This window comes from Aplosporella prunicola (genome assembly GCF_010093885.1).
Source record: "Aplosporella prunicola CBS 121167 unplaced genomic scaffold K452scaffold_2, whole genome shotgun sequence".
NCBI lineage: Eukaryota > Fungi > Ascomycota > Dothideomycetes > Botryosphaeriales > Aplosporellaceae > Aplosporella > Aplosporella prunicola.
In genome coordinates, this window is record NW_022983530.1 from 1,455,007 (window position 1) to 1,475,213 (window position 20,207).

At 48.1% G+C, this 20,207-nt stretch overlaps 9 protein-coding genes across 9 annotated transcripts; 5 read left to right on the plus strand and 4 right to left on the minus strand.

Annotated features, from left to right (window-relative positions):
* Positions 1–393: 393 nt before the first annotated feature.
* Positions 394–2,873, plus strand: K452DRAFT_337335 (glycoside hydrolase family 78 protein; the record flags this gene model as incomplete). The annotated part of the gene is made up of 1 exon (XM_033545260.1): positions 394–2,873. A coding segment is annotated over one exon (2,292 nt), but the record flags the coding sequence as incomplete, so codon positions are not given.
* Positions 2,874–5,302: 2,429 nt separating this feature from the next.
* Positions 5,303–6,573, plus strand: K452DRAFT_263263 (uncharacterized protein; the record flags this gene model as incomplete). Its single annotated transcript, XM_033538640.1, has 3 exons — positions 5,303–5,545; positions 5,601–6,080; positions 6,145–6,573. The coding sequence occupies 3 exons, from the start codon at positions 5,303–5,305 to the stop codon at positions 6,571–6,573; spliced, it is 1,152 nt and encodes a 383-aa protein (XP_033402692.1).
* A 310-nt stretch (positions 6,574–6,883) lies between these two features.
* K452DRAFT_219186 (uncharacterized protein) lies at positions 6,884–8,709 on the minus strand (the record flags this gene model as incomplete). Its single annotated transcript, XM_033536404.1, has 4 exons — positions 6,884–7,536; positions 7,605–8,001; positions 8,058–8,540; positions 8,596–8,709. 4 exons carry the CDS (start codon positions 8,707–8,709, stop codon positions 6,884–6,886), a joined length of 1,647 nt encoding a protein of 548 aa, XP_033402693.1.
* A 334-nt stretch (positions 8,710–9,043) lies between these two features.
* On the minus strand, positions 9,044–9,764 carry K452DRAFT_304883 (uncharacterized protein; the record flags this gene model as incomplete). Its single annotated transcript, XM_033542845.1, has 2 exons — positions 9,044–9,158; positions 9,223–9,764. 2 exons carry the CDS (start codon positions 9,762–9,764, stop codon positions 9,044–9,046), a joined length of 657 nt encoding a protein of 218 aa, XP_033402694.1.
* A 291-nt stretch (positions 9,765–10,055) lies between these two features.
* Positions 10,056–11,737, minus strand: K452DRAFT_263264 (uncharacterized protein; the record flags this gene model as incomplete). The annotated part of the gene is made up of 1 exon (XM_033538641.1): positions 10,056–11,737. One exon carries the CDS (start codon positions 11,735–11,737, stop codon positions 10,301–10,303), a length of 1,437 nt encoding a protein of 478 aa, XP_033402695.1. The 3' UTR covers positions 10,056–10,300.
* Positions 11,738–11,921: 184 nt separating this feature from the next.
* Positions 11,922–12,623, plus strand: K452DRAFT_315167 (uncharacterized protein; the record flags this gene model as incomplete). Its single annotated transcript, XM_033543839.1, has 2 exons — positions 11,922–12,248; positions 12,303–12,623. The coding sequence occupies exons 1-2, from the start codon at positions 12,114–12,116 to the stop codon at positions 12,621–12,623; spliced, it is 456 nt and encodes a 151-aa protein (XP_033402696.1). The 5' UTR covers positions 11,922–12,113.
* A 553-nt stretch (positions 12,624–13,176) lies between these two features.
* On the plus strand, positions 13,177–14,684 carry K452DRAFT_315168 (uncharacterized protein). The gene is made up of 3 exons (XM_033543840.1): positions 13,177–13,625; positions 13,705–13,978; positions 14,049–14,684. The coding sequence occupies exons 1-3, from the start codon at positions 13,304–13,306 to the stop codon at positions 14,455–14,457; spliced, it is 1,005 nt and encodes a 334-aa protein (XP_033402697.1). The 5' UTR covers positions 13,177–13,303; the 3' UTR covers positions 14,458–14,684.
* A 184-nt stretch (positions 14,685–14,868) lies between these two features.
* On the minus strand, positions 14,869–15,970 carry K452DRAFT_355384 (uncharacterized protein; the record flags this gene model as incomplete). Its single annotated transcript, XM_033545957.1, has 3 exons — positions 14,869–15,499; positions 15,556–15,682; positions 15,742–15,970. 3 exons carry the CDS (start codon positions 15,968–15,970, stop codon positions 14,869–14,871), a joined length of 987 nt encoding a protein of 328 aa, XP_033402698.1.
* An 818-nt stretch (positions 15,971–16,788) lies between these two features.
* K452DRAFT_294505 (uncharacterized protein) lies at positions 16,789–17,928 on the plus strand (the record flags this gene model as incomplete). The annotated part of the gene is made up of 1 exon (XM_033541708.1): positions 16,789–17,928. The coding sequence occupies one exon, from the start codon at positions 16,789–16,791 to the stop codon at positions 17,926–17,928; it is 1,140 nt and encodes a 379-aa protein (XP_033402699.1).
* Between the last annotated feature and the right edge of the window lie 2,279 nt (positions 17,929–20,207).

Here is a 20,207-nt window from a genome sequence, read left to right on the forward strand (position 1 = left end):
GATTACGGGAACTTGAATCGTGTTCGTATTTCACTAACAGTGATACAGTTGAAGAGATATTTAATGGCCCGGGAGCCGCTAGTATACTGTTAATAGGCGATCGAAAACTACTACCTTTAAGACATCGTTTGTTTAACTAAAAAGTCCTACGCAAAATCTGGACATGGCTATTAAACTTATGAAACTAATCTATACTCTTGTCGTACTTCTCTTTACGACTGTTGCTACTGTGACTGGTTCCGAGTAAGTTCAACTGTAAGGCTCAAGTCTTAGGAAACCTGAAATTCATGGGACTACTGTCTTACGTTTCACTGATATTGGTTGTATAGAGCAGCCGACATCTACCCCCAAAAATACAGTTTCGGCAACGCATCTACAACATCCAACTTTACTTCATCAACTTGTTTTACTCTGACTGCATCGAATCCATCCGTTACTTTAGATTATGGAAACGAAGTTGGAGGGTTCCCGTTCATCGATATTTCGAACATAACTGCTTCTGGTATCCAAATCGAAACAAGATATTCCGAGGCCAAAGCAAGCTTAGACCTCCCACAAGCCGACGGGCCTTGGACCTATTCAAACGGATTAAGCAATACCTTCAGAATTGAGACTTTTGATGTTTCGTCCACAGGAAGACAACAATCATTCTTTATTCAGGGAGGACAGAGATGGCAGGCCCTCAAACTTCTCAGTGAAGAAAGATTGACCATCTGCGGCGTTGGTTTTGCAAGCGGTAATGACATCAGGGCGCCGGAAGACTTGCCCGGACAATTTGAAAGCTCCAACGATATGTACAACAAGGTCTGGGCGCTGGGAGTAAGATCCACACAACTGTCTTGCATTGCCAAAGGGACCGCGCCTTCGACTTGGAAAATCACTGAAGATGGAGCTTTTATTCGCGGCCAAGCCCCTGCACAGTCCACTCTCGGGACCTCGTTCAGCAATTACACGTTGACCTTCTCGACTAAGATTGCCCGCGGCGGTGTCGGATGGAGAGCTGCTGCAGGACTCAAGGGCTATGGACCGTATTTTGTGCTTACAAGTGAATATCCGGAAGGTACTTTTCTCAACACCAATCGGACCCTTCTTCCACCCAACACACTTGTTGCAAATTTTGGCTGGAGCCTTGTCAATCAAACGACCTTGATTACGGGTCCGAACGTTTATTATACCCGACCATTCGATGTAAAACAGGATGTGTGGTACAAAATTTCCACATCCGTTAACGCCACTGGCTATACCATCTCAATTGATGGACAAGGCTCTGTCTTTGTATCAAACGGCCTTGCTCCGGCCGATTGGAAATCTAATCGCGCATCTTCCGGCGACAAAACACAAGGAACATGGGGATTTGGGCCTTTCCAAGACCAGGAGGCCTACTACACTAACGTCATTGTTAAGGCCGCGAACGGAACAGTGGTCTATCGAAACAACTTGACCGATGCTTCCACTCTAGAAGAGTATGGCGTCTCTGACAGTACACACGATGTCTGCCTGGACGGTGCAAAGAGAGATCGTTTGGTCTGGACCGGTGATTATTACCACACCCAGCGGATTATCGGAGCGAGCACAAATGATTCGGACTTCTCCACTGGAACGCTATCGTATGCTTTCCAGTGGCAAGCACCGTCGGGCTCCTCGTTCGCTGGCTTCTCTGGAATGTCTGCAGCCATGGGTGCTTCACCAAATTACGGCACAGATTCGGCCGGATACAACCTCATGGATTACCAATTCCTTTATGTGACCGCCATTGCAGATTACTTTCAATTTAGCGGGGATTACTCTTTCCTCTCAAGCTACTGGTTGCAGTTGAAAACACTCGTCGAAGCTCTTCTTCTTGTTGTTGATCGCGACTCTGGCCTTGTATCAACCGGACCCTATCCAGGCTACTTCTTCCTTGGTCTCCCAAGTGGAACCGCTCCATCGGCATCCTTTGTACTTGCTCTCAACAAAGCAGCTTCTCTTGCTCGTGCAGTTGGCGAGAATAACACCGCCAACTCCTGGGAAGCGACAGCCACCAGCATCAAGAATGCCGTCAACACTCAGCTATGGAATGCTGAAGTTAGTACCTACGTCCAATCGATCGACAATTTGGATAGCTTCTCTATCAACGACATCGCTTTCGCTATATTGTCAGGAGTAGCACCTACAGAGCGAGCTGCCTCTGCAATTGCCGCTCTTGACACTCTGCGCCTCGGGATCGGATACAAGAGCACGTCAACCGTAACGACTCCCGCAAATGAAACATCGTTATCACCAAACTATCTAGGCTTCTTGCTTGAAGCTCTACTTAAGACAAGCGAAGACTTCGCATTTTTGTCGTCTGTAAATGCTACCAACACAACAATAAAAATTCCTCCACAAGTTTCAAATGCTATATCGGTCTTGCTTGATCAGTTGTGGCCGGCAATGGTTACAAATGACTTGTTCGCTACCGGTTCAGCTTGGGAATACGTCTACGGAGACGGCCGTCCGGGGCTCGACGCGTACACTTCGCACGCACACCCTTGGGGCGGCGCGCCCACTTACGTACTGTCTGAGTATGTGCTCGGCGTGCGTGCAACAAGCCCGGGTTACAAAACATGGGAATTTGTGCCTTCTGTTTCGGTCACGAGAGACGTAGACGTGGAGTGGGTCAAGGGTAGAATGCCAGCACCAGGAGGCGGTATTGAGGCGGAGTGACGGAGGGAGAAGAGTGGCGGCGTAAGAGTGAGCGTCTGTGGGATCAAAGGTACCAAGGGTACAATAAGGGTTCCGGGAAGAAAAAAAGTAGATGTTGACGGAGATGTTTGTATAGATAAGGTACTGTGATTTTCAGGATTCCCTGCTAGCCTCGGGACGGAATCACAGCTACTAAAACCAATTACATCTCCTGGTCTTTACACAAGTATCTTATTTAGAGGTTGTGCAGTGGTACCGGATTAAGTGATTGATATTATGCAAATTAGTTACTGCTGAGTTGCCATTATTGCTCACGGGTAGCGCTTCTAGACAAGCAGAGCTGCTAGTAACGGAATATCACCAAATGCAGCGATGACGTTCACCTAGATAATGTAGCCTAAGCAAACGCAGTCTTAACTGGAAGCTGTCATTTTTCGGAGAATGGCTTAAGGGATAAGAGAGATTCAGATATAGCTAGGAGCTAAGAGGAGCAGATAATAGTACTATATAAGCGCCTTATCAATATCCATCATCTTTTGTTTCACTTAAAGGTATAGGGCAGAGCTTATCAGAGTATATTTCGGTGTCTTGGGCTAATTCGCTACCATACCTAGTATAAGCGAGGCAAGGCCTTTTTGCGGCAATGATTTTTTGCATTTACAGCAATCATGTTCTACTCTGGCGCGCCTTCAAGTTGTAAAATCTTTTTATGAAGTAAATCTTTTGAAACCTAATTATACGTTCACTTATGACTGGAAGATAGGCCAGTAACCTATTTTTCATTCTCTTTTTAGGCAACGTGCAAACCAGGCGCGGAGGATGGGGCCAAAATCTTGTTATCTCACGTAGTACATGGCGCAGATCATCGTAACCCGCATTGTGGCGCAGCAGCACTGCCTTCACATCTGAAGACTTATAAAGAAGCTGCCATTATCCCTTGGGGAATAACGAATGAGAATCATCTTCTCCTCACGTTCCACTATCCAATGGGGCAATGCTCACCTTAGTGTTTGCAATGGTAAGCGCTCGTGGTGCTGCAAATATCTTGCGCCAGAAACACCCCATCTTTTGGCCAAGCCTTATAGGCAGCAGCTGACACTAACTCCAGGACGTCCGCAGTCCCATTCCTCAAAAAGGGCATATCACTGCTGCTGAATCTGTATGTCAGGATATGCGGCACTCAACTCCTCAACAGGATGACAACGAGTCGTCCCAAGAGTGGAGCCAAGGCCCGAGCCAGAGCACGTCCGGTTCAATACAAGAACCGATGACATCACCGCCGCCTTCATATATGAGCAACGGAGATGCGCAAACTGCTGGTGATGATAACGGCGAGTCGGAGATTATACGCTGCATCTGCGGTTATCAGGATTATCCCGGGCCACCGTCAGGTAACGAAGATCTGGCGGTCGGAGACCTGTCAGCCGACGATGGGGGCGGCCTTTTCATCCAGTGCGATGAGTGCAAGATCTGGCAACATGGTGGCTGCGTGGGCATCTCAGAAGAGTCTATGGTTCCTGAGAACTACTTTTGCGAGGAGTGCAGAAAGAACTTGCCCGGGGTCAATCTTACCCGCAAACCGCCAACCACTTCGCCAAAAGGAGGATATCCAGTTGGTCAGCTTCTATCACCGACTCTAGGCTCAGGTAATGGCGGACATTCAGAAGTTGACTTTGTGTCCAAAAGATTAGTGTCGGACAAAGACATAAATGAAGCCGAAGAGGTCCGATTACCAGCCCGCGAACCTCCAAAGATAACGACCGACGAGTATGTTGTCCCAGAGTTGGACTCCCTACCTTTAATCAGCGAAGCTCCAGGAGATTCAGTGGCTCTTCAGTTACAGGACAGCGACGACCAAGGTTCATTCAGCATAATTCCTACACCTGCTAGAGGACTTTCTGTTCGTCATCCTGTAAGGCACGATGCTCGTCCTCGCCATCAAACCGCATCTGAGGGCCGAAATAAAACTAGCATTCCGAGCTCACTTGATGAACATGCTCGTAGGCTATGTGAGTCTTTGCAACATCTATCAGACTCGGCCAACAACCATCGTTCTCCGGACAACACACCTAGCGAGAGAGCATCGAATCGAGTAATGGCACACAACGGCGACCGCAAAAGGGCAGGTGAAGATACACCGTCCGTGGTTTCAAGTTCTAAGGCCGAAGCTCTACCCGCATCGACATCTCTTTCTGAAGTAAATATGGGACTTGTAGCGAGACACAGCAACCTTTCTTTTAACGGCCCGGAAGTACCAAACCTGTCAGCCTTGCGAAGCCGTGAAACACTAGAAAGAGCCGATGCATTCTCCGCTAAAGCTCCCGATAAGAACAATGAGGGAACCGAAGAACATTCTCCTAATTCGACACAAGCATTGATGAAAATCACTTCTTCGGAAGAAGCGGTTAAACGAAACATACCTTTATCACGACAAACAGAAAACTTCCGCTCGCCTGACGGTTCTCAGGATGATCTCGGCGCTCTCCCTAAACTTGCAGTCTCGACTAAATTCTCTAATGAAAGCGGGATAATACCTCAAGGACAGGGCGCTATCCGATTTACTACTGGCGACAGCCCCTCATCGCCGCAGGTACCTCAAGGATCATCACAAACACACGCAACAAACAGTACCGGGACAATGGAGTGGACGCTCCCTACGATAAACGTTCCAGCACCATTGAGCCCGGTTGACGCAATCTCGTTGCTTTCAAGCCGCGAGATAAGGTCAGCTCCACCACCCAGAAACACACTGGTCGCCTTTATATACCAGGCTTCAGTTGCTGCCTTTTCACAGCTACAAAAACTGGCTTCTGGCGTGCATGACCTCTATGGACCAGAGAAGCCGATCCCAAAAGACCACATTCGAGTGCGATGGACATGCGTGAATAAGCCCGTTTGCCTGCTAAAACCGACATAAATGCTGATATTGTAAACAGACTTGCGGTGCGCAACTTTATGATGACTACATCGAGCGGCGACCCGGAGCTGCACGCGAGTTTGAAACATTTCTCAACAGGCCTCAAGCTCATGCTCCTACTTCGTCATCAGCGAGCACTTCTTCCTCTCCAGGCAGCACCAACATATGGAGCGGTAGTTCGGCTTTGGCAACGCCCTCGCCAGCAACTACGTGTTCATCACAAGGCAGCAGTTTCTCGAATTCCGGCTACAGTCCCACAGCAGTTCGCTCTAGTAACCCTTTCCTTGTGCGGATGGTCAACCCGGTGCAAAGATGGCTCCTCACTTGTATAGAAGAAGGCTATTTGACGACGAAGCTCTCACATATCGATGTGACAGACCCGAGAGTACGCTCAGACAAAGACCTCGCAATGGAAATCCGCAAGCTTTACTCGCATATAAACAGAAAATGGTGGAGAATTTTACGCCTTCGGGGCCTAACAAGCATCAAGTTCGTCCAAGTGAGTACTCTGCGCAATATACATGTCAAGACTTAAAACAATGTTCCTTACAGTCTGTCATTAGTTCGAAGCATACCGAAACCGTGTTGTGGATATTCGCAAATGCCCCGACATGCCGCCACGAAGCCAGCACTACGATTACGACCATGCACCGGATGAATTGATACCTCCGGTAGGCGACAAATACCTAATGCATATGTTCATGCATCCGGAGGACCATGACAGTGAAGTAATTGCGTACGCTCGCTTCCCCAAAAAGCGAGGCCAGAAAGTTGAAGGTGGGCTTGCATGGGGTGTCCATCTTGTCGAAGGTTTCCTTGCGGATCGCGTTTGGTTGCTTTTGATGGGATTCTTTGTGCTGGGAAGTATTGTTTTCGCTGTAGTGTGGGCTGTAATGAGGCATGGAGACGTCCAAGGTGCTTTTGGTGTAGCGGCGTGGCTTTTAACTCTTGCTGCGCTTGTCATTGGATGGGCAGAGGCATCACTTGGCTAGTAAATAAGGATTTTCTAAGTTTAGATACCCAACAGCCACATGTGTAAACGAAATACTATACATACCAAGCCTCTAAAATATTTGAGGTTTTTTCATATGTTTTCACACAACGCTTACCCGGATTTGGGTGTGGTTTAAATATCCATTCTTTGTGAGTTAAAGATTATTAAGCGTAAGACACTCAAGGAACCGCCAGTTTCCACACATTAATTTGTCCAAAATGAAGGTACCAGGTGATAACAGCCTAAAAAACAACAGTGTGCCTAGACCTTTCCGGATTAAGACTGAAAAGCTTCAGTAGTGAAGCGGATTAGTATCCTAGCAAGCACTCCCACCCTTTGCACTTTTGTTCATCGACGTCATCCTGTCGCGCACCAAATCCCACCGTGTTGAAGTTCATAACCATAGAGTTGTTAGAGAATTGAGGGAACTCTGGAACCGGCAGTGGAGTGTTGGGTGATCCTGAAAGAGCGAAATTGACAAAATATCGCTGCATAATAACTGCTAGCCATGCATCATCCATTACACCATCTCCTTGGTCAGCCACATTAGAGAAGGTGAATAGCAAGTCAGTCGTATGTACGCCTGGGGGTTGGCTGAAAATGTAGGCGTACAGCCTGTCCTGGTATGCCGACTTGAGGTATTCAATATTGCAATTGATAGAAAAGTTGCCGTAAGCCAGTTCGTATTGTTCTCGCATACTTGTAATGTTATTTGTTGGGGTAGACTGTCCAAAGTGGTATAAAGAGCTGGATATATACGATAGTGTTTCCTGGGATAATTGAGGAAGCACCCGGGAGAAGAAGCATTCGAAGGAACAGCTTGCAGTCGTAGAAGGAGGTGTGAAAAAAGCTCCTTCATTAGAATTGTGGCCAATCATAAGGCCGATAGTCAATTTGAACGATCCATTCTTAAGCAATCTTCTTGGATCATCGGGAATTGTTTTGTGATCTATCAAAGGACCTAATCCAAGTACTGATTTAGCTTCGTGGTTCATTATTAATTTCTCAAACAATGGAGATACTACTCACCAAAGACGTAAGTTCCAAACGGAGCTCTGCCGATAAGCAAGCTGTTTACTGTTTGTAAGGTCTCGGATGGTGCATCACGTAACTGATCCGGACTCGAAACGTCTGCTGCTTGTAGTACCTGGTTGTACAATGCAATTGCTTGAGATTCCTCACGCAACGGAGGAAGCCATGGACTCTGAAGTATCGCTCGTGAGAACAACGCTTCCTTGCCGTTATTTCCGCCATTAGTAGTTATGAGTGTCATCAATGAGCCCCCTCCAGCAGACTCGCCAATGACAGATATTTTGTTTGGATCACCGCCAAAGAGATGTATATGCTTCCTCACCCACTCGATGGCAAGTTTTTGATCTAGTAGTCCGGCATTGGAAGTGATCGAATCATGCCCAGATAGCCAACCCTTTCGAGAAGTTAACAACCTTTTCACTAGTTCACGTCGAGGAATTTGAAACTTACAAAGAGGCCAAGACGATAGTTTGCGGCCACATAGATAATTCCAGACTGGTTGTTCTCAAGAGAACGCCCGACAAGGCCAGCACCATTACCCCATCCGCCTTTGTTTCCAAGGACAAAACCGCCACCATGGAACCAGAGAAGCACAGGTGCTCCGCTGATGTTCCTTCTTCGGCCATCAAAAACACTCATTGGCACCGTAATATCCAATAACAGACAGTCTTCGTTCGTGCGTGGATCAACTGGTGGGATATCGGCAATTTTATAGTCGCTTTCATTACCGAGAGACACATTTCGGCCTGCTAGACGAGCAAACGCGATATTCGACCAGTAAGGGATGCCTTGTGGACATATGAAGGTGGTTTGTCCGTTATTTATGATGGGCTTTTTGGCCTTCGGAGGTGACACAGGAGCTGCGAATCGTAGATTACCGACAGGCGCTGACGCATAGCGTACGTTGGAAAAATTGTAATAGTTGCCAGTTTCCTGTCCCAAGATTAGTTGCGTGCAACAGCTGTAGCTTCATTGATGGTTTCCTTACATTGACGGTTGCTTCGTGTAGTTCGTAGCCAAGGTCGACGACTGGGCCCCATACGACAGCCGCTTGTGACGAGAGTACCCAGCAAAACACGATCAATAGCAATCGGGCTGCCATTATATGAAGATGCCTAAGTCTACGTCGCATTTACCACTGGGTTTTCATGCTGAATGTCGGCCAAAGGAAAACATTTACATGTTTTCTTGAACCTTTCAGCTGACCAGCTGAAGTGAGACACTATTATCATCAGCGTTGCACTGCGTGAAGCATTTGTTATTCAAACTCTGCATGAAGACTGATCGAGGAGCGGAGCCAGGGTATGGTTTAAGGATTGTGTATCCTGTTGTGTTACATATGCATGCAGATGAATCGAGGAGAATAAATGTAGGATGGAAGAATTGGTGTTTCTTTTCGTGTTACATAATATCCGCCTAGAGATCCTACTGCAGCTTTAATGTCCTAAACGGAGACCCTGCGGTTTTTGTCTGAGCTGAGAAAACTTTGAGTCGAAGTTTTCAAGGAGATACAAAAGAATAGCTCTAATCTCTTGAGCAGTGAAGGAACGTCTAGAAGTAGTATACTATTAGCAAAAGCTATAACTATAGCAAGATGGCAGAAGGAAAAACATACTCCGGGTGAGTGTGTTGACTTTTTATCATATCAAACTTTGGGAGCATTTGATATACGGCTTTCTCGGTAATCTTGCCATCGACATCTATAGCCCCACGAGCCTTCTCTCTGAGGCTCGTATCCCGAAGACCGACTAAGACATCCTCCAAATATCGATTAAATTGCGCTCTTATTATGCTAGTGGAATCGAGTTCAAGCCTCAGTGCAGTTTTGAGTGGAAATCTGGTCGGGGCCATGAATTGCCGGCTGAGAGCAGGAGAGATATAATAAAACTCCTGATTTTCCGCTTTGAGTCTTTGTAGCCGTATTGCTTTAGAGTTTTTACGGAAATGATTGCGGCTCTTGATGGTTGCTTTTCGATCGTTTGCTTCTACCGGCAGTTCTGATGCCAGACGTTGGCGTGCGGCATTGTGGTTGGCATATACGGTAATCAACACAATGCAGAGAACGGCCAATGAGAGGGATAGTCTTCCAGATACTGCTTCGTTGACGGAGAATATCGGTTGGAGCCGCGGTGGAAGATAGCGAACATTGTCGGACATGATGCTGGTATTGACAACCACGAGAGCAGTATGCCTCCGCTATGGAACTAAATGAAAGCACTATTTGTATTAGTTGACAGCATCTGTTAGGGCTCATTAGATCGTCACCGCAACATTGTAAGCCGCAACAAATGCCGTGTTGGAAGTCCAACTCATCATTGCTAAGCAGCCCCCTTGCCACGCTGACTGTATTCTGGAGTCGAAATCGGCGGTACGGTAAGAGGCAGCTCTCATTTCGAAAGTTCAGTAGATCTTCCTCATTTTGAACGACTTATTGTTATATGGGACAGGTAGCTCAAGCTATAGCCGGGAAAGACAGTAGGCTCAAATGGAGCAAGAAATTGACATATTTCCTGAGAACCGATATAGCTGTGTCGTTACTAGTGTGTTTCATATCTGTACGAAGGGGTGCTGATTGAATACCCGCGGGATCCTGATAAATAAATTATTTACAGTAGTACGTACCCAGAGAAAGTTAGAGGCTTCTATATTCCCTTCCGCCATATCTTGTTTTTGTAACTCTCCCAGGACGCCGCCTACCCTCGAAGACCCGGGTCTATTAGCAACTTTTCCATAGTAGCTTTAGTAAGATGCAACTGGACATCAACGCCATTATCCGACCAGTGCCGCTTCTCACCCAGGTGGGGATTTGGCCTCGCGTCCATGATCTGCAACAAGCCATCGCACTTTGGCATGACACACTCGACATAACGCGGGATGTGGCCGGGGATGAACTGCACGCCGTACAGGTGCGTGTGGATCCACGACGTGACCAGGACGTGGCGACTTCCCAAAAAGGCCTGCCAAATACGCTGAGGCGATTGCTCCTGCTGCTTTTTAAAGAGGTGGCCAGCTACAGCTTGCGGCGTAAAGGAAGAGACGGCGGAACGGATAAGGCGGGCAACCTCGGCGGGCGCGGCAGAGACGGTGCGGCCTGAAGCAGACACAGCAGCCATGACGAGAGGGGAGCCAACGAAACCGTCATCCAAAGGCGGATTAACCCGCCCGCGCAAGCCTAGTGTGTAGTCGAGGTGAACGGCACCATCATCGCCTTCCAAACCACGAGCTGTATTGATACGCGACCACAAGTGGGCGAGCAGGGCATCGAGACGGCTGAGATGGGTGCCTTTGGCCGTTGCCTTCCAGAGGCGCTCCAGCTCAATGCCCGAGAAGTGTAGGACGTAGTGCGAGACGGGCCCTCCTACGTCCCACTCGGCCCAGGGCATAACATCGCCTGGCGGATCATGCGGCTCATCGCGAAGTTCGTTAGGCACCGAGTCGGGCTTCGAGATCCACCAATCGTAGCGATGGAAGGGCAGCGAGGGAGTATCCGGCGATGCGGCTTGTGCACGAAAATCGAGGGCAGACGGGTCGAAGAGTGGAGTGGGCGCGGCGGAGATCATGTCAGCAGTCGCAGCTGCCCAGTGGCGCAAAAAAATCGACAACGTTTGCGCATCGGCGAGCGGATGAGCCATGCGCACGCCGACGGCCATGGCACCGCACGAAAAGTTCGTCAGCTGGACGGTGACACTGGGCAGCGCCTCGTCGAGGTTCGACGTCGATACGGGCGTGTCCGGGACCAGCTTCGCCGCGGGGAAGGCTGAGGCGTCCCAGTCGCGCTCACGCTCGGCGGGCACCAGGCTGGCCAGCGTCGCATCGGTGCGAGCCTCAGCGAAGATGACTCCCGGGTCATCGGCGGTGCCCCATGTCAACGCCAGGCGGCCATGGCGGCGGGTGGCGCCGTCATAAGGCAGCTGGTGCAAACGCCCGCTCCACTGCGGGTAGCTGTCTAGCACCCGCTCAAGAGCGCGCACGACGACAGGCGTGGGAGTAGACTCATCGTAGACGAGGACAGTCTCGGCGGGAGTGAAATTCAGGACGGTGGCGTCGAGGATGGACAGCGGCTTGGTCGTTTGCCGGGCCTGACGTGAGGCGGGAAAGAGGCGAGCGGTGTTGACAATGTCAATGTGCATGTTTGTTAGGTATTTACTCAGCGCTTAAAGGCCAGGCTGGCACATATATGTAAGGGCACTGCAGATTGCATCCTTCATAGGTACCAGGATTACATCTTTTTGATTGGCCGCTGATCCTCCGCCCCCAACGCGTCTTATCGCGTCACGCGGCGCCAAAAGTCCACGCTCTCGACCGCGGAGCAGCTTCCCGACAACCTCACCTTCTTCCGTTGCAACACCACCGATTCAGGCCAACCTCTGTGCCGCATTCAACGCCGTCAACGCCGTCAACGCTGGCGTGTGCAAGGAGCTACCGGAGCAGTATGATTACTTTGCTGGTTCCTTCGACAAACGGGGCAACCTGCAGGCGCCTAGCTATGCCGTCATCGACATCAACATGCGTGGTACCCTGAACACCGTCAATCTGGTCCTCAGCAACATGCGCCGCGATAAGACCATGGCAGCATTGTCATCGCCTCCAGCGCTACCGCTTACGTGCCCGAACAAACCTTGCCCGTCCAAAGCTGCTCTAGTCCACCTGACACCCCCCACATGAAGCTATAAACGCTGACTGATATGGCCGCAGATTGTAGGCCAGGTCCGCTCCCTGCGTGTCGTCCTGCGCCCGGAAGACATCACTATCAACGCCGTGGCCCGCGCCATCGTTTACTCGGCAGCTGCAAAAGAATCAGGACTCGTCGAGCCCTACACCAAGGATACGGACGTGGACGTCAAGGGCGAGGGACACTGGGACGGACGCGTCATCTTCACCCAGGGTGAGCGTTACACGGAGCTTGAAGAGTCTCTCGCCCAGTTGGAACCTCAGTGGCTTCGCATCGAGAGCACCACCATGACGAGGGCGCAGCAAGCCTTGACTGATACTCGTGGCGAGGGACGGACTTTGTGATTTCGTTGGAGGTAATTGTGCTGTGGAGACATCCGCGATTTTACTTTCTGGTTGTTTATAACAGACGATAACTTCCTAACTTTCTACTTTAGTTTCTGGAATTGTCATCGGGTGAGTTGTCAGTAAATTAAAATCTCGAAGCCTCTCTTCATAGTAATTAGAAATTCAGAATTGAGGTTCTTTCTAATCCGCAGCCTACCACCCTTTAAACGCGTGGTCCGGATGCAGCTGAAAGGAGAGAACAACCATCAACAGTAAGCATTGCAGCATTTTCCATCTCCGGAAGATGTTTATGCCTCCTTGGAGTTTGTAAGCGAAGCAAGATTCAATTGCTATTGGGCATGCGGGAAAAAAGTGTTGAGTAAGCTTTAGCCCTAGAACTCCGGCTTTCCCGATTCAGACGGTAGAGTAAGAATCGGATAATCCCGGATAGATAGTCAGACTTGATTGATTGGGTTTTGGATTTTAGCAGTCTACTAAGCTGTAGGCCTTTTACGCAATGTCTACGCTGATATATGATTACCTCAGGAAGACTTGCATCAACCTACGTCCATTCCTCTTGCAAGCATGCCCTGTTGCCGCCTTTGGTATTGGATATAAGATAAAGCCCAGCCCAACCCTTCTCGAGCAGAGCAAGCCGCTATACGTTAACTTTTCTAAATTTCACCATCTAACCCACAATGCTGTCCACCGAGCACCCCAGTGAGCCGGGTCCCACTTCACTGGGCGGGCCAAAGGCCATCTCCTCTCCCGTCGACAGCTGCTACATCCTGCGATCTATCCCAAGCCGCCTTGTTCACAAGCGTCATCCCCTCGAGCCTCAGGTCACCGCCGACGTCGAAGGATGGTTCCTTCAGCACTGGCCGTTTGAGAACGAGAAGGCGCGCAAGAAAATCGGCACCGATGGATACTCCTATGCCACATGCATGAATTTCCCGCTTGCCCTGGACGACAGGATCCACTCGGCCTGCCGCCTCATTACAATTTTGTTCCTGATAGACGGTAAGTGTCTTATTGTGAATCCGAGCAAGCATGCGTATCGAAATGTTAGGATGATGTGCTAACGGTACGCTGCACCAAGACCTCCTCGAGGACATGAGCTTCGATGACGGCAAGGCCTACAATGAACACCTTATGCCAATCATGTCTGGCACTGCCGCACCCAACCCATCCATCCCGTGCGAGTGGATGATGCACGAAATCTGGGAGGAGATGCGCAAGTCCGACCCCGTCCTGACCGAGCAGATGCTCGAGCCTACCTTTGATTTCATGCGCGCCCAGACAGAAAAGTCGCGGATCGAAACCACCGGCTTAGGCCGCTATCTTGAGTACCGTGAGCGGGACGTGGGAGGAGCGTACGTTAAACCCTTCTCCCATTCACCCAAATATTTGGGCTTCATAATTAATTAACATGTTGGATCACAGGTTCTTACTTGCACTGCAACGCTACGCTATGAATCTGCATCTCTCGCCTGCGGAACTCGAGTCCGTACACCCACTCGAACAGATCTGCTCCAAGCACCTAGCGGTCATGAACGACGTCTACAGCTTCGACAAGGAGCTGCAGCAGGCCGAGATGGGTCATCTAGAGGGCTCTTGTCTGTGCAACGGTGTTAAGGTCTTGGCCGACGAGAGCGGCCTTGATTACGAAGCCTCAAAGCGTGTTCTCGCACTTATGTGCAGAGAGTGGGAGGTCATGCATAAGGAGCTTGAGAAAAAGAGCCTCAATGAGGGCTGTGGAGAACACATAGCGAGATACATAAGCGGGCTAGAGTATCAGATGTCGGGAAACGAGTACTGGAGTGAGAAAACACAACGGTACAATAAGAAGTAGGGAGGGATTTGATCGATGGAGTCTGAGTTTTCTCATGAACCGGATTGGTTCGCCTACTGCTTAGGGTAGGTAGCTTGCTCTTAGGTAGACCTATGATAATTTTGTCTTTGCTCTTATACTCGTTGTTTTGAGGTTTTCGTTCGGTGGTATAGTTACAGCTTGCCTGGTCCTGTTTAGCCTGATTTCAAGTTTGTTAGTACATGCATTGTAACTTGACTCTCGCTCCGCCAGGCCCTTCTAATTATTTCACCTATCTACAACTCTAGATAGCAATTAAGTAGCATAGCTAAGTAGAATTCTGGGCTTGAATGATATTTGCCGTCTATAACTCTCATATATTTCGGCTCTATACGAAAGAAATAACAGCCTGTTCGGTTTATTACAAAAGGTCAATATCAGATATTGAAGTATCTACAAGTCATCGTCGTCTTCATCGGGCGGAAGCGCATAGCACACAATCATATCCATCATATAAGACGGAATGAATGTAGGTGGAAACGGTGGGGTCAGCTTATGAGGATCTATCGCCTCGAAAGGGATTCCTTCGTCCTGTAGCGTGGCGTCAAGCAGCGCGACATAATCGGTTAGCTCTTGCCCCGACTTTGCCCCTACCAAAACCACCCACCTGCCTTCCACCAGATTTCTTTTCCCCGTGAATGACCGTAGCAGCTCGACCGTCGATTTCAGCCGCAGCTCGTCTGTGTATCCTAAACTCTTCGGCTGGCGAATGTGATTATCATCCATATTGACATTGAGCATTTTCAACTTCGGAAGACTGAGAAGTTTCTCAACCGCTGCGGACCAATCTCTATTTCTAGCCTGCCGTTGAGGGGTAGTGCTGCGCGTGCGGATAGGCCGTGTTTTTTGAGACGCCCAGCCCGCGGTGCGCTGTTTCTCCAGCTTGAGATACAGATTAAGAACCACGTGGCGGACGAACTGAAGGTGAGTAGAGGGGATATTGGAGAGAAATGAGATTAGGTCTTTTTCATAGAAGAAGATGAAAGTGTGATTGCCGTATAGCAATGGGATAACATCTTGGTACCTTGTTGCTTCACGGATCAGCCGCAATTAAATAGAAAAGCAGCTTAATCTACTTACACTACTCGACAAGTCTGCCCGATAGAGAGAAGCAAAGAAGGGTGGCCTTCCTCTCGCGCGCGATTTGGAACATATTCGTAGTATTCAGGCGGTTCATAGCCACACTCTCTTCCGACTATGTCTTTGTCTAAAGGCACGTTCGGTCAGACTTTCAAGACTTAGTGGGAGTAAGCGAGAACTATTCACATTTTAACGAATGTAGTTGAAGACATTGTTCGTTACCAAACAAGCCCTTCAGCATGCCAGAATATTGACCAGGGGGGCAGACGTATTCCCAAATATGTAAGCGCAGTTCGAGGGAAAGTTTGAGCAGATAGCAGCTCCTCTGGTCAGAGTAAGGGCCATCTAGAATTGGATCACGCCCGCTCGTGTTCATTGTAGATGATGATGGGATACGCTGGATCGTTGGGACCATGCTGTGAGGTTGTCGTCTAAAAATAGCTTAGGGACTAGAATTGGCGCTAAGAAGTGCCCCTCTTGTCGGTTCGGGCCGGATTTGCCTAACTTCATTCCTCAAACAACCGCTCTTGTCCTGCTGTCCATGTTCAACCACCGGTACCAACCGCTTTCACTGAGTTACGAAATGCTGTCCCCCCTCTAAACCAATTCGGTAAAGGTCTTACGATGTTCTGTGGAAGGAGCTAGCTGCACTCGACCTGGGACAGACGTGTTACGCCGCTGAGCCCCATCTTTGCAAACCAAGACCCGGCCACCCCCACGCGATTTAGGGTGTTTCACAGCTACTAAGGCCGCATAACTCCGCGGAGCTGCCGGTCGGTGAGAAGGTCATCTCCATACTTGACACTGATTTACGCGTTGGTCAAAGCCTGGCGGCCCAAGCTTTCGGTAGGAGTTCGTTCTGACCACTCTTTTGGCCTGTCTTCACGCGCCTCACCTACTTTCTTCTTCTTTCCCCGCCCTCCTACGGCTTCCGTCTCTATTCCGACATTAGAAAAATTCACGTGCATGCACACTGAGTCTTTCGTTGAATCGGAGTCAGGCTTTTAGGAGTGACCGAAAATTCTCCGGGTAACAATGTTTTGGCCCCGGCCCCCACTCGTTTTTGTTAAATCTTGCTACTAATGAAGTGGTTCATGGAAAAGGTGAGCTTTGTTCTTTACCTGAGATCGACATTTCTGCCCCTTTCACACCTCTCTGGCTTTATTATATAAAATGCTGGTATCTTCTAGTTACTTCATATGAAACATTCGGTCCCGCATTGTCATTTTCAACATGGCCCTTAGTTCAACTTCCGTCGGCAGAGCCTTTGGGTTCGGAATCACAGAGATCGCATTCCTTACAGTCTATGCAGTCACCGTACTTCTCATACCGCGACTGGCCATCGTGGCTCGCCTCACGAGTGTAGCCACATTGTGTGCTCTCACCTACGCGCTGCAGATCACATTCTTCCAATGGTGTGACAATCCTCACTGGAGGGGATTCGCCGCTGCATCTCTTCCGGTCCAGTTTCTTAGCGCTTCAGAAATAATTTGGCACCAAAATCCTCCTCTTCCTGCGGGTAAAACCGCAATCAGTCGTGTTGTGGGGGCAATCTCACTTCTCTGGAACATGCGCCGCATTGGAACGAAATGGCAGGTACCAAATGTCAAGACTACATTCCTTACGCGAGCACAATTCCTTCGGTGCAGGTTGGCTACAACCTTCGTCACCTACATCATCCTCGACGCATTCATTTCCGCACCTGCACCGGCTCCGTCCCTGATTACTTCCGATAAACAATCACTTTTGTTTAAGAACATGTCCTCCAAGGACATCGCCTTTCGCATCATCGGATCTGTATCCTACTGGTTTACCGGATTTCTTTATGTCCTCGTCGTCTCTAATTTGATTGCTATCGCCCTGGTTGCGACGGGTCTTAGCTCCCCAAGCGATCGTCCGCAGCTCTTCGGCTCAGTCAAGGATAGCTACACACTTCGCAACTTCTGGGGAGTCGTATGGCACTCATGCCTCCGCAGCTGTCTTATCAGTCACGCTGACTTTGTCGCTGATAAAATCCTCCGCTTTCCGCGAGGCACGCTGCTTTCCCGGTACACGCGCATCTTCTCGGCCTTTCTCATCTCCGGTATTATCCACGCTATCTGCGAGCGTGGTATGGGTGTATCGGGCAAGGAAGGCGGCGGACTCGTTTTCTTCCCGGCACAGGCACTTGGAATTATGTTGGAGGATGGCGCGCAGTGGGTTGCAGGATCAAGGTCTCAGCATTGGCGACTAAGGCAAATCATTGGGTACATTTGGGTTGTGGCATTTCTGTCGTGGGCGAGCCCGGCCTGGTTCTATCCACATCTGAGAGCAGGAAACGACCCCGGTTCTTTGCTACCCGTAAGGGCAGTAAACCGCTTACTCAAGTTCTAAAAATCAATTTACTAAAGCAAGGTACTGTACAAATTTAGCGGCTCAATCCGCTCCGTTTACAACTAGAAATACCAAAAAAAAGTTTCAGCATAAACGCTATAGGGCCGTTGCCTTTCCCTCTCGCATTGAGTGATCCTGCTAAGGTACAAATACAGTACCTTCAGCTTGATGAAGATGCTTGTGAGGGTGATCCCGAGTGTGCCGGTCTTGGTCTACTCATATAAGGAGGCGGAGGGGCTTTAAGTCTTGGGTGTTTGAGGTCGGCAAGATCCAGGTATGCTAGTCTTTCGCCTTTATCTGTTATGGGAATCGAATTTGTAGCACCGCTCTATGTTCCCATGCCTAACTGTTCGTGCGCAAGGCACTGTAGCTGTAGGGTGTCGTTGGTGCACTATTCAAGACGCGAATATGTGTCGAAATTGTATCGCTTTTGCACCCAGCTGAGAATAGGTTCAAGAGTCCAGGATGTAATGAAAACAAGGCTTCCGAGAATTAAAATAGTTGAGATGCCGAAAATCGAAAATGAGGTATACGCAGTACTGCGAATTTTCTATAAAATAGCAACGTCAGCTTTCCACTTTATTAAGAGCATAACAATAATAAAAACAAACCTAGTTATAACCGTAAGGGCGTCTAGACGGATGAGACGGATTAGAGTCCGCTTTAAACTACTAATCCGAGTTCGCTAAGCCTTTATTTAAAGGCCCGGTAACCGCGGTTATAAATAATTCCTATAGGAATACTATACTTACTACGTGCTAGTATTTAACTTCGCGTTACTACTAGCTACTTAGGAGATACTCTTAAAACTCTATTAAGACTATTCCTAGATAATAGTAATACTATTCCTAATACTCGAATAATATAATTATAACGAGGCCTCTTTATCCTAGGTATTAGAATTGAGTTGAGTTAAGTTATATTTATTTACCCTAACCTATCGCCCTAAGCGATATATAGGCTACGACTATTTAAGAGTTTTACTACTAGTTTATATGTAATTTATTAATCTAGGAGGAAAAAGGAAGGTAACGGGAGCGGATAGTAAGGTAGGAGGAGATAGTAGTATAGAGGTTCTATACTATAGGATTATCTCTATTCTTAAACCGTTATAAGTATTGTATAAAGCTTAGCACGGCCTAAAGATTAATTAATTAATTAATTAATTCGTTTTACGTCTATATATAGTTAGAAACTATAACGGACGGTCTATTTAAGACTAGCTAGAGGGTTTAAATATAAGATAAAAGCGAGGTAGTACGAGGGATAGTTAGATCTAGGCCGAGGTAATAAAAACGAAGGAAAGAAAGGGGTTTTTAGAGAAGATAAAATAGAAAGGAGTAGATCAGAATTATAGAAGTTTTACTCCCCCTCGGGAAGGTCGTTAAGGCGCTATTTCCGCGTAGCTATCCTCGTTTATTTAAGGAATTCTAGCGTAGCTAGGATTCCTAGTCCGGTAAGTACCTCTTAAAAACTAGGGTTATTTATCTCGAGGGTATTCTTTAGAGCTCTCCTAGGAGAGTTATAGAGAGGATACATTAGGAGGAGATATCTAGGGGTTTATTTAGCGGGTCTATACGTATAGAGATCTATCTTAGAGTAAGAAAATCTATATAAATAGGACTTAAAGTATCCGTATCCTATTTTTAATTAGTAAAGAGTAGTGTTACGGTAATAAGGCGGATTTAAATTAGATTATATAGGATTAACTATAAGACGTAGTACGAAGAGGAAAGGAAGAGAACGAGAGGCGGCGGCTATATATATAGCTCGCTAGTAGGCGCTAGGCGCTAAGTAAGGGATAATAAGCGAAATATAAATAAATAATAATTAGTAAATAATAAATAAAGATAAACCGTTAGCTAGCGCTTGCTGGTAAGAACTGTAAGGAACGCGCTAGAAACCCGTAATATTATCCCCTCTTTTCTTTTACTAAGCTCCTGCGAGGCCCTTTAGTACCGTGTAGCGGGTGGTTAGGATGTTCTCTATGAGGATGCGTGAAATGGAAGTCCGCTGCTAATTAAGTAAAGCTAGAGGATTCTTCGGTAGGAATATCTAAGTCGTTAGCTGGACCGTAGTTTTTCTAACGAATCCTGTAATAGTAAGTATTATTATCCCTCTAGTATCTATTAATAACCTTTTCTACTACGTATTCTTCTTCTTCTTATTCTTTAGTCTCTACCGGAGGGGGTGGCGTAGCGGATTATCCTGGAAGAGGATCTGTTGACACGGGTTTTAATAGGGAAATATAGAAGGTAGGGAATATTTTTATCGAGTGT

What these genes read in the sequence shown, in the direction of transcription:
- K452DRAFT_315168 (XM_033543840.1), top strand. Translation starts at nt 13,304, where the DNA reads ATGCTGTCCACCGAGCACCCCAGTGAGCCGGGTCCCACTTCACTGGGC. An exon ending in AATTTTGTTCCTGATAGACG is followed by an intron (nt 13,626 to 13,704) that starts GTAAGTGTCTTA and finishes CGCTGCACCAAG; the next exon opens with ACCTCCTCGAGGACATGAGC. An exon ending in GAGCGGGACGTGGGAGGAGC is followed by an intron (nt 13,979 to 14,048) that starts GTACGTTAAACC and finishes GTTGGATCACAG; the next exon opens with GTTCTTACTTGCACTGCAAC.